This window comes from Pyrgilauda ruficollis, unplaced genomic scaffold (genome assembly GCF_017590135.1).
Source record: "Pyrgilauda ruficollis isolate IOZ18807 unplaced genomic scaffold, ASM1759013v1 scaffold35, whole genome shotgun sequence".
NCBI lineage: Eukaryota > Metazoa > Chordata > Aves > Passeriformes > Passeridae > Pyrgilauda > Pyrgilauda ruficollis.
Genome location: NW_024524934.1, coordinates 4,324,354 through 4,336,065, shown reverse-complemented (window position 1 = coordinate 4,336,065; position 11,712 = coordinate 4,324,354). Strand labels below are relative to the sequence as shown.

The 11,712-nt window shown below is 48.2% G+C and overlaps 1 protein-coding gene across 3 annotated transcripts in view; it reads left to right on the top strand.

Annotated features, from left to right (window-relative positions):
• Window positions 1-11,006, top strand: part of TFAP2A (transcription factor AP-2 alpha) — a 19,230-nt gene extending 8,224 nt beyond the window's left edge. For all 3 annotated transcript variants that reach the window (XM_041475408.1, XM_041475406.1, XM_041475405.1), the window contains exons 2-7: window positions 28-462; window positions 3,346-3,397; window positions 5,053-5,284; window positions 6,193-6,311; window positions 8,617-8,758; window positions 10,306-11,006. In XM_041475408.1, the coding sequence (XP_041331342.1) occupies window positions 28-462; window positions 3,346-3,397; window positions 5,053-5,284; window positions 6,193-6,311; window positions 8,617-8,758; window positions 10,306-10,594 (1,269 nt within the window). In that variant the 3' untranslated portion in view covers window positions 10,595-11,006. The remainder of the gene's footprint in view (window positions 1-27; window positions 463-3,345; window positions 3,398-5,052; window positions 5,285-6,192; window positions 6,312-8,616; window positions 8,759-10,305) is intronic.
• Window positions 11,007-11,712: the final 706 nt, after the last annotated feature.

The window sequence follows — 11,712 nt, the reverse complement described above, 5'->3', positions numbered from 1 at the left end:
CCCCCACATTCCCGCTCCCCATCTCAGGAGCGCCACGACAGTACCAGCAACGGGACAGCCCGGTTACCCCAGTTGGGGACCGTGGGTCAGTCTCCCTACACCAGCGCCCCACCGCTCTCCCACACCCCCAACGCCGACTTCCAGCCCCCTTATTTCCCCCCCCCTTACCAGCCCATCTACCCCCAGTCTCAGGACCCCTACTCCCACGTGAACGACCCGTACAGCCTCAACCCCCTCCATGCCCAGCCACAGCCCCAGCACCCAGGATGGCCGGGACAGAGGCAGAGCCAGGAGACGGGGCTGCTCCACACGCACCGGGGTTTGCCCCACCAGCTCTCGGGGCTCGACCCGCGCAGGGACTACCGGCGGCACGACGACCTGCTGCACGCCCCGCACGGGCTGGGCTCGGGGCTGGCCGACCTGCCCCTCCACTCCATCCCCCACGCCATCGAGGACGTGCCGGTAAGCCAAGGGGTCGCCCCGGGGCCCACTCGTCCCTTTTACCGCGGGAGCTCAACGTCGGGGGGAGAGGGAGGGAGCATGGGGAACCCCCCGCCCCCCCGAAAAAAAAGAGAAGGGAAGAAGAGATCTCCCCCCCCCCCCCCGCCGTCCCCGTCCCCCAGGGGAAAGTGAAGCCCCCACCTAGAACAAAAGGTTCTCGCAGCTCGTCCCTGAGCGGCGTCTCCCCACTAAAATATAAATAAATCAAATTACTGTCATCGTTAACAATATCTTTCCTTCTCAATGACAATAAGCTGTTACGATTGGAAGAATATATAATATCACCACAGGGCCGTGCATTTGGGGATTTCTTACTGCCTTGGGAAAGACACGAGTCTGAAATGCCTGTGAGGACATTTAACGAGATCTCAAAAATGTAAAGGGGGGGTGGGGGAAGTAAGTGAAAGTGGCCTAAGAAGGAAAAATTGTTTTCCTATGATTACAGGATTGGCATATGGAATAACCACATCCGAAGTTATAAGAGGGTATGGGCAGATCCTCTTCTCTAAAGGAATTAATTGACAAATCAGGGAAGAGGTATACTAAAATGCTGCCGCCTTCTTTTAGTAGCGGTGCAAAGGGATGACCTCATAAATCATTACCTATAGGTTATCGAATTTGAGTCAGACCTGCTACACCCTATATTAAATCAAATGTTGGGAGCCTATTGGAGGATGCATTATTTGGGGGACCTAATTCTATTATCGATGAGTACAGTCCTTAAAAATTATTTCTAATTAAGCATGACATTAGTGCACAGGCTACTTACAAAGCAAGCCAGGGCTATTGTTCAGTTAGGAAAGTGGCCTTATGCAACATGATAGGTTGTGATCAAAGTTCATCTTTCTGGGTTTCTCCCTGAAAATGGAATTAGAACATGGCAATAAATTTATTAAAACCCACAGAGCTCATGCTGAGGGACTGAAGCTGCTCGACTTGCAGGAGGAAAAAGGAGGAGGGACCTGTGGTATCTGGATGTGATTTTTGCTGAAATGCCATCCCAAATTACAGGATCAAATATTACAACAATATATTCGCTGACAGTTTAATGAGTACAGTTTCGTGTTGCAAGGATAATGTTCAGATGAACTTACCTATTTTTGGGGGTCATTTTGAAATCTTTTGTAAATTATACTCAGAAAATAGTGAATTTATTACAGCCCTCATCTGGCTAAATTAGCCACAGAAAATTGCTGCTTGTGTTTAGCAGTTTTGCAATAAACGCATACGTTTTCCAAAGTGGAGGATTTAGTAAGCAATTTGGATCCGTTAAAAGCAGGTCGACTCTTTAAACTTGATATAAAATAACATGGAGGCAATCGTATGAATAAACTAATTTGTTGACTGCAAGCCCCTGATTGCTGTAGGAAAACATGACCTAAAATGTTCTCTTGAATTCTCCCTCTCCTCAGTTTTGCTTCATGGCAGTGGGCTGATTCAGGAAGCCTCCTCTTCAGATCTATGAATTAATAGCATTGCTATACTTCGTGAAAACCAAATGCCATCTGGTTTAAATCCTTGAGCCAGTCTGGCCATTTTTTTTCTCTGTAAGGCTGAATCAGCAGGCTTCATGAAGGAGAGTATAAAATAAGAGGGTGCATCTTTTAGGTGTATTTTATCTGGTTAAAAAAAAAAAAAAATCCGTTACAGAAATTTGAATTGGGAGGATAATTTTTGAATTTTTCTGTTGCTGCAACAGTTAATCTTTAATAAAAACGACTGCTAAATATTTAAGAAAGTAAAGTAGATGGTTAAAATTATTTAATCATAAATATCTCTGTGGGATTTTAAACTTAACAGTCCTCCCTGTACGGAATATGTGTAGAAATAACACAAATAAAAGTATTATGCCACACTACATTTACTTTATGGGTTTAGGGTGCATGCATAAAGGGATCATATTTCCCCATATAGTTAAAACACAAGAACTGCAGCAGTAGTCATTTCTGAACATTTCTCAATTTAATTATACTTAAATCCAGAAGCACTTTAGGCAAGTTACAAATGAGAGCATTGAGTATAATAAAACCTGTAATAAAGCAACTTAGTACCATCCACCCGGAATCATTGAGATCAGGCACAATTAACAGGAGCATAAATCCAAGACAGAATGGAAAATGTTAGAATCAGTATTATTGTTGGACAAAGACTAGAGAAGGAAGTAATAGTTTTTTAAATGGTAATGCCTGGGTTTTGTAACGATTGCGAAATCTTCTATCTCAGCAGCACTGGTGTTAATTTGTAAACACAGCCAGACATTATATTGCCTGTCAGTTTTTGGAATTAGAAAACATGATTTCATTTGACTTTCTAATCACGTCGTGACTCCGCCGCGCGAACCCCAGCTGTAGCCGCGACCGCGGAACCTGCGAGGGGACAATAGTGGGGAGCCCGGGGGTGCGGGGCCCCCCGGCCCGCGCCGCTCCGCGCTCCTTTGTGCTTTCCCTCCCGCGGGCGCGGGAGAGCAGCGGCGGGGAAGGGTTGGGCCGGGCCGGGGCTGCTTCCCGGGGAGGAGGGAAGGGACGGGAGGAGGCAACCCTCAGAAGCTTGAGGCCACTCGGGCCCCGGGGGTGTGTGAGTGATTTATTATATTTTTCTTGGGGATCGGGGGAAGAGCTGGGAGGGATGCAGGATTCCTGTCGATAAAGGAAACCTCCCCCAAACCTCCTTCCTCCCTGCTCCCCCCACCACCCCTTTCCGTGGAGGATCTGTTTTTTCCCTCCCCATAACGTGCCCAGGAATGGGGGGAGCACAAAACTTCTCCTTCACCCCATCCCACCTCGGCCCTCCCTGCCTTTTGTTGTGGTTGTGTACTGACATCCCTGCCTGTCCCTTTTGTTGCAGCACGTAGAAGACCCCGGTATTAACATCCCAGATCAAACTGTAATTAAGAAAGGTAAGCTGTTTCCTTGCGCATACCAAACATGTCGTCACAGGCTGGGGACTGCTCGCAGGGAGGACTTACCCGGCCTCCCCCCTCTCCCCTCCAGTCCCCCGGCCCCGGGCTCCTTCCTCTGGCATGTACTGTTGGCCGAGAAAGGTTGGAAGCAAAGAAAAACGGGCGATGTGGGTTGAAATCCGCCCTCTTAAATGGCCACGTTTGCCGGGTATTTTAATTATTATTGTCGTTAACGAGGAAAAATGTTAGCAGATGATCTAGAAAATCCGAGCCGGTCTTTTAGTGCATTAGCGAACAATTGGGTTTCATGGTTTGCCCCATGCATCTGGCTGAGCGGAGGGCTTGAATCGTTGTTGGTAAACTGGAGCTGTGAATGTGAAATCGTTGTTCCCCCTTCTTCGGGTTTTCTTATTTAAATCACGCCGGTGATGAGGTGGACTGGTGGAGAACAAGGAGCGAGTTTCTGGAAACTGATGTCTGTCGGTGGTTAGGGTGGTTTGGTTTTCGTTGGCTTTGTGCGCTTGCTTCACTTGGAATTGAACTGAATTGCTTGGAAGATGGTACCCAAATCGTGCTAAATATTTATTGCAAATTTTCACTCGATTTTCATTTCCCGTCGTTCTTTGGACAACCGAAGGATTGGGAAAGGTTGGCACGAGGCATTTTGCAAAGCAGGTTCTTGGTGGAAAGTGATGGGTTTTGTGTTTGGATGCTGTGTAGTGAGAATGCTGTTGGAGTAAAACTGGCAGGGTGGAAGGGGCAGCTAGCTCCTGCCTTCTCTGAGGGGTGCTATGGCTGCATGGCCACCGGGAATTTGGGTACCCAGGCCACCACAGGAGAGAGGGGCTGAGCAGAGGCACTCTCCTCTCTAACCCTAATTGCTGTACAGCCAGCGAACCTGAAGTTTCATCCCCCCCCCACCCCCCGCCTGTAAAGCCTTTGTCACGTCAAATTAGATGTGCAAGGGATAAATCTTAAGAGATGCTCTTTCCAAGTCGACATGATAATTGGCTCTTTTATTAGTAATCTCAAGAGTTCGTTTAACTCCTGTTGTATCTATTAGCCTTCCCAGAGCTATTAATGTCACAAGTGATCTATCCAAAACGGAGAGAGCCCCCCGCTTGGTTGGACTGCGCCCGCCAAGCGGAGCGGGCTAAGGCAGAGGAGAAAGGGAAGGCGGCCGGGACCCGAGGCACCGAACGGCGGCACGGCCCGGCACCTCCCCGCCGCCGGGCAGGCACCACGCTGTGTTTTGGGGTGCCGCTCCTCCGCCGCGTTACGGGTTTTCCACGTCTAGATTTGCGCGCTGGCGGGGCCCCGGGGTTGCCACACATCCTGCCGGCCGCGCCGCTGCCCGGGCACTGCCCGCCCGACACGGCGGTACCGACGTGCGGCACCCGGCGGCCTCGGCGCCCGACAGGGGCTGCGGGGGCCGCTGCGGGGTCGTTTCAATTTCCCCGCTGCGGGATGTCCGGCTCTCTCCCTGCGCCTCCCGGCGAGAAAGGGGAGGGGTGCCCTCGCTGCGTCCCCGCTGCCCCGCAGGCGGTGCGGGGCCGGGGCTGGCCGCAGAGAGCGGCTCGGGTGCTTCCCCCTCCCTTCCCGGCTCCCCGCCCGCTCCTCACCCTCACCTCCCTGCTCCTCCCTCCCTGCAGGCCCCGTGTCCCTCTCCAAGTCTAACAACAACGCCGTCTCCTCCATCCCCATCAACAAGGACGCGCTCTTCGGCGGGGTGGTGAACCCCAACGAGGTCTTCTGCTCGGTGCCGGGCCGCCTCTCGCTGCTCAGCTCCACCTCCAAGTACAAGGTCACGGTGGCGGAAGTGCAGAGACGCCTGTCGCCGCCCGAGTGCCTCAACGCCTCCCTGCTGGGCGGAGTGCTCCGGAGGTGAGGGGCGGGGGGACGCGGGAGGCGGGATGCCGGGCCGTGCCGTGCGGGCGGGAGGCAGGCAGGCAGGGAGGGAGGGATGGAGGCAGGGAAGGAGGAGGACGAGCGCCCACGCGGGGCGGCGGCGCGGGGGGAGTGCGGCGGCCGCCGCTAGGGGGCGGGGCGCGCGCGGCTGGCGGGCAGCGCGGCCGGGCGGCGGGAGGGGGCCCGGGCGCTGTCGCCATGGCAACGCGCGGCCTTGCGCCGCCCCCGGAGCCCCGCCGTGGGGGCCCCTGCGTGTCCCTGCCCCTCTCGTGGCCATGAACACCCCACGGGCACACATATACACACCCCCAGGACCGGCTTAGTGGTGGGCACCCTGCCATGGGCTCCCACCCCATGATGGCCTCACCCAGGCAATTAGGCAGTGCCTAGGCAGGGAATAACACCCAGGATTAATTAAGGCAGCTTCCATCTCTGCAGCCCTGCTTAGCCCAGCTCTGCTGTGAAGCCACAGAAGGGCCACGCAGAGTTTGGTGTGAGGGCAGTGATGCTCTGGGGCTGCCGGCCCTGCAAATCGACCTCTTCTCTTCACGCCTGGGAGAAGCTGCCCCCGTGTCCGTGGCACCTTGGGAGCTCAGGGAGACACCTCAGAGCTCCACATCAGCTCTGAGGCTCATCTAGACCTTAGCGAGGGTCGCTGTCCTCTAGATGTGGAAACATCCAAAGCACCACTCCTATATGCGGGATTCAGCTTTCAGCAACAGTTGGTCTTGAACCTCCCACAGCCATGTATCCATCCCTTGTGCCTAAACCCTTTATTCCCTTCCCTGGAAAAGGATGTGTTGGGGGCATGTGTGGGTGGGAGCCAGAGTAGGAGCAGATGTTCCTCCGAGCCCCATTTCTCAACGCCTTTCTCTGTGGAGCAGGGCAAAGTCTAAAAACGGAGGGAGATCCCTGAGGGAGAAACTGGACAAAATAGGACTAAACCTGCCAGCCGGGAGGCGTAAAGCTGCTAATGTTACCTTGCTCACATCGCTCGTGGAGGGTAAGTGACTCAAAGAGCTGAGAGGGCTCGTTTGGAAAATGTGCCTGTTGCTTTTGCCAAATGGGAGAAGACTTGCTGTTGGGTCATTTGGGTTTTCTTTCTTCTTTCCCAGAGTTGGTGCTGCTCATTGGCATTTTGGAAGGGCGTTATTTTCTGTGTCTTAAAAAAAGATCAGGCTAATTGTGTGCCTTTGCTTTTTGTTATAACCTGAAACGGGTTTGTGCGAGTCCTGCAGACTCAGCAAAGCTTTCTATTATTTATTTGCTTTTAAGTTTCCGAGCTAGATGTTTTCAGGGCCCCATCTTGCTCGCTCATTCAAATGAGTAATCCCTCTGTGGGGTAAGGAGATCTCATTGGGAGCAGCACAGGAAGGATCCCTGTGAAGGGGGATTGTGGGCTTATGAGCTCCATAAGAGACCCGTGGGTATCGAGTTGAAAGTTAGGGGCAGCAGAGCCTCTAATACTTCACTGTTGTTCTTCTGCCACAGGTGGACAACCAAGCAATTGTAAATATCAGAAGCTGCAGCTACTTTAAGTTTGTTCTCCCTCCCAGCCTGCAGCCACATAACAGTAAATCATTTAACTTTTCTGACATCTGCATTTGAGAAATGCGTGACCATTACTTCCTGAATTAATTTGGGAATCCTTGACCTCAGCCATGAATTAATGGTGTCCTGAAAGCCTCAAAGTTGCACCACTGCCAGCCCCCACTCCCTTTTGGTTCTCATTTTCAGAACACATGTTCCCTTGGCTATATGAGTCTCTTCTGCTTTGGCTGGAAAAGGTGCAACTTGCTTTAATGCCTTGGGATGTCCTATGCTGTCTGTGTGGGGAGGTGGAAAGCTCAAGAGTTTGCAGTCATTTAGTTTTGAAGCAGTGGCTGTGTCACGCTGGCTGACACAAAGTATGTCTGAGGCCTGCAGATAGACCCCTCTCCTTTCCCCTTACTTAAGAGTTTGGCTGCATTTTAGACTGGTTCCATTTGTAAAGTGCTTTTAAACTCGGCCTGAGCGGTCCAGGTTCAGCTTAAGTTTGGTTGTGTAGGCGGGAATTTTGTTTTGTTGTCGCTTCACATTCTGTGAGAAATGTTTCATGTTCAAAGAGACGGGGAAAGAAGCGCTGTGCGATGTGTAATTTTTTTAAACATCAGGATTAGTGAACAAACTATATTTATACTGCGTGAAAATTACCGCGTCTTCATGTTTCTGAAAAGGCTTTGCAATTGCATCGACATGCTGTGGTAAAAAAAAATCACAAGGGGAAAACTTGTAAAAAGTCTAGATTTGGTAGACGCTTAACATTATTTGTGATGTTAATGAATATGGAGAAGGTTTTATGGTAATCCATTGTTCTGTTTGGCTTTCACGTACAATGGCTTTGAAAAGAATGATTTTTTAAAAAAACAAAACCAGAGGTCTGATCTTCAGATAACTTAGTGATGGTGGCTAATTTTTGGGGAGATGATAGTGTAAACATTGCTGGGGCTTTGAGTCCCGTAGCGATGAGGCAGTTTCTAGAGTACTGTTATTGTTTATGATCCGCTCCATTTTATGGAAACAAGCTCACTGGACTGAGGCTTTGAAGCTCTAATTGGCGCATGCGTTCTTCCGGAGCTAGAGCTAATGGCAGGAAGCCCTGCAGTAAAAACCAACTGGTTCAGGAAATTAAAACCAAAGATTTGAAAATCAACAAAACAGACAGACTCGGTGGAATGACCCTAAAATTCTCATGGTTAATCGTTTGGGGGTGAACATATAATTATATGCGATCAAGTTAAATTTTAAACACTTAGCTGTTTAATGCATTTTATTTAGAAGAGCTCTAGGAGTAATTATGATCAATATTAATCATTGATGCATTGCAAAAGAATATAGAAATGTGGCTGAGGCAAACACATTTTCAGAGTAAATAGCTGTGAATAAAATGTACATAAATGGCTCTCTATAGGTATGGAGATGTAAATCGAAGCACACATTCTAGGTGAATGGAACCTGCCTGTCTAAATGCGTCTCTTAGTCAATGTGGACTTTTAAAAATTCTTATGTGAGATTTCACTCATAACAATTGTTATGAAAATACGCATTTGCATTACCTTCAACTGAAGCAAAGAAAACTGCAAGATAAGATGTAATTAACATTTCTGGCCCTAACTTTTTCAAAGAGAAAATGTCCAAGCTTTTGAGAAGAAAAGTTCAAGTAGAATGTAGTGGGTTTTTTTGATTTTTTAAAATGGATTTTTACCTCTGTTCGATGTGTACTGATGAGCTGTGTTTCTTTCCATCCCCACCCGTGCCTCCCTATTCAGGAGAAGCAGTACATCTAGCTAGAGATTTTGGGTACGTTTGTGAGACAGAATTTCCTGCCAAAGCAGTAGCTGAATTTCTCAACCGACAACATTCCGATCCAAATGAGCAAGTCACAAGAAAAAACATGCTTCTAGCTACAAAGTAAGACATTTAACTTTCTGGCATGTTGCTTAGAAATAAGGGAGGGGGACAAACTCGAGTTTGGGGCTTTTATTTGTGAAGATATCTGTTTGCTGCATAACCAGTGGCTGATGGCTTTGTAGGTTGTGTGTGTTGGCCCTCATGGTATAGGAGAACTCTACAGACCAGCTTGGTTTCCTCCAAATCAGTTTGTGCAGATTACCTTGAATGTGAATTGTGCAAATTGAGAGTGGATGGTTAGTTACAGCAAAAGCAGTAATTCTTCAAAGCAAAACATCTTCTGGGCCTATTCACTTAGCTTATCAATTTAAGTAGAAGGGGAAGTGTTCCCATTGACAGTAAAATAAAACTGGCACATTAAACCTATTTCAGTTCATTAAAATCGGGAATGGTTCTTCCTGCCTAAGCAGCTCTGTTACTTAGCTAATACAGGGATATTAAAAATATATTTTAAATTACAATCTGTATGCAGTTAAAATGCTAGCAGAGTTTATCGTTGGTGAGGCTGCCTAGACTTCCAGGTGGTGTGTGAAAAGAAAATTATTGTTTTGGTATGTTTGCTGGAAATTAAAAGGGTTGTTTAGTAGCCCTTAATTACCAATGGAGGTGTCACCAAAGGACACAGTGCCAGAGGACACAAGCAGGAGATGGGAGCTGCTTTATGGCTGGAAGACATTAACGTGGGTTTTAGTATACAAACTGTTTCCACACGCCTCTGAGCTCTCTGGCTGTAAGGTGTGTTATTTCTGCAACCATTTGTGCAGTGAGTGGGTGATATAACCTATCTTCTGCACCATGCCCTCGTATCCTCCCTTCTCACCTCCCTGGAAGGAAATTTCCAGGCGCTGGTTAGCGTCAGCCTTCCCCTCTGTGGAAAGGTCCCTTTGGATTTGGAGATAGAGATTTACATATATGAGTGTTTCAGAATACCCCAATTTAAATCCTCAGTTGCCAGATCTGCCCTCACTCATTCTTCCTGACACACAGGTGTGTGTTTTTGCCTCGTGAAGGAAGGGGCCCATATCTCTCTCTGGTTCCCCCCAAAAAGGAATCTTCTAAGATATGGATAAATCCCTTAGCTTACCTTTGGAATATCATAGCCTGTCTATTAAGCCTGCTCAGGAACTTTAAACTGTGTCTATGCTCCAAATCCCAGCTGGGCAGGGATGTGTGTTTGTGGAGAGCATTGGGGGCTGAGAAAGAGAGCAGTGGGGCAAGAGGCATGTGTCTCCATGTTCCTGTTGCCTGCCATTGTGTCGGATGGGGCTGGGGTGTGATGTGTAGTGTGCTGTCGTGTGCATGCAAGGTGAAGGGAAGAGGTTTGTGCATGCTGGGAAAGTGTGAGAATTGGGGAAGGCTGCATAGAGAGGAGAGGAAGAAAGGAGAGTGTGTGCTCAGGAGCAGGAGCCTCCTTGATCCAGGGGCTTGTGCAATCTAGCAGGGAGAATGCATGGGCTTTGCTGCCGCCAGTGATGGTTCATTTCTCTCCCTCTCTCTTCCCTTCCCTCCCTCCCTCCCTGTGTCTCTCTGCTCCATTTGTGCTACAGACAGATCTGTAAAGAGTTCACCGACCTGCTGGCTCAGGACCGATCTCCCCTGGGGAACTCGCGGCCCAACCCCATTTTGGAGCCGGGCATCCAGAGCTGCCTGACCCACTTCAACCTCATCTCGCACGGCTTTGGGAGCCCGGCGGTGTGTGCTGCCGTCACCGCCCTGCAGAACTATCTCACCGAGGCGCTCAAGGCCATGGACAAAATGTACCTCAGCAACAACCCCAACAGCCACACAGACAACAGCACCAAAAGCGGCGACAAAGAGGAGAAGCACCGAAAGTGAGGATCCCCCCCACACACGCTCCTCTCCCTTCCCCCTCATAGCCCATCGATCCATTCATTTCCCTCCTCCCTCTCCCCGGCACCCAGCACCCCAGGCTACAGCAACAGAATGAGCGTCCTTCTGCCAGTCCTGTTCTCTGACTCTGCAGGACTGCTCTGCCCTCTCTCCACACCCCTTCCCAGCATCCACATTTCCATTTGCTCCTGCTTAAATTCCCCCCTCTTCCCACTGCCACCATCGTTTTACCCCAGTTTGGAGCCTAAGAGAACAGAACAGGGGGACGGAGCCAGCAAAGAAAAAAAGTTCTGTCTTGAGTTTGTGAACTTTTTTTTTAAATAAAACAAAAGGAGAAAAAAAACCCAACAAAAATAAAACAAAAAAGGACTTTTTTTTCTAAAAATATATTAAAAAAATTAAAAAAAAACAAACAAAAAGAAAGAAATAATACTTTAAAATTCTATGAGCTTCACCGGACTGAATCACCACCTTCCCTTACATAAACTTCAGTTAAGATTGTAGCCATACTAAAAATGAAAAAAAAAAAGTGAAAAAGTACAACAGCAGCAGCAGACAGACAAAAGGCAAAGAGGACTGATGACATTTTATCAGTATTGTGAATAAACTTGAACACAAAACACAAGCAGTTCCATGTCATATCTTCAGTTGTAGAACTTTTTCCTGTCCAAGGTAAAGCGACCAACTTGAACTTTCTATTGCAACACGATTCACAGTTATTATATAAGGGAATCAGTGTTCATGTATGTATATATTTATTTATGTGTAATTTAATGGGAATTGTAAATATGGTGAGTCTGTTTTAAGCCTTTTTTTTTTATTTATCTGGTGATCTCGTTTACCTCTTGTTTAGTGGGTTTTAAATCTTCCCCTCTTAGTTCATCATGTGGTTCATGGTACTTATTTAGATATCAGAGGTTTTTTGGGGGTTTTTCTCTGGGATTCATCATTTTTAGCCCTATTGTAGCATGTTAAAAGCGACAATGAAGCAGCTGAACAAATAAAAAACCATTAATTTTTATATATAATTAGTATGACATTTAGTTTCTCATTGAAGATAAAATAAAGTGATGTTGGACCCTGGCAAGGTTTTTAAACATGTT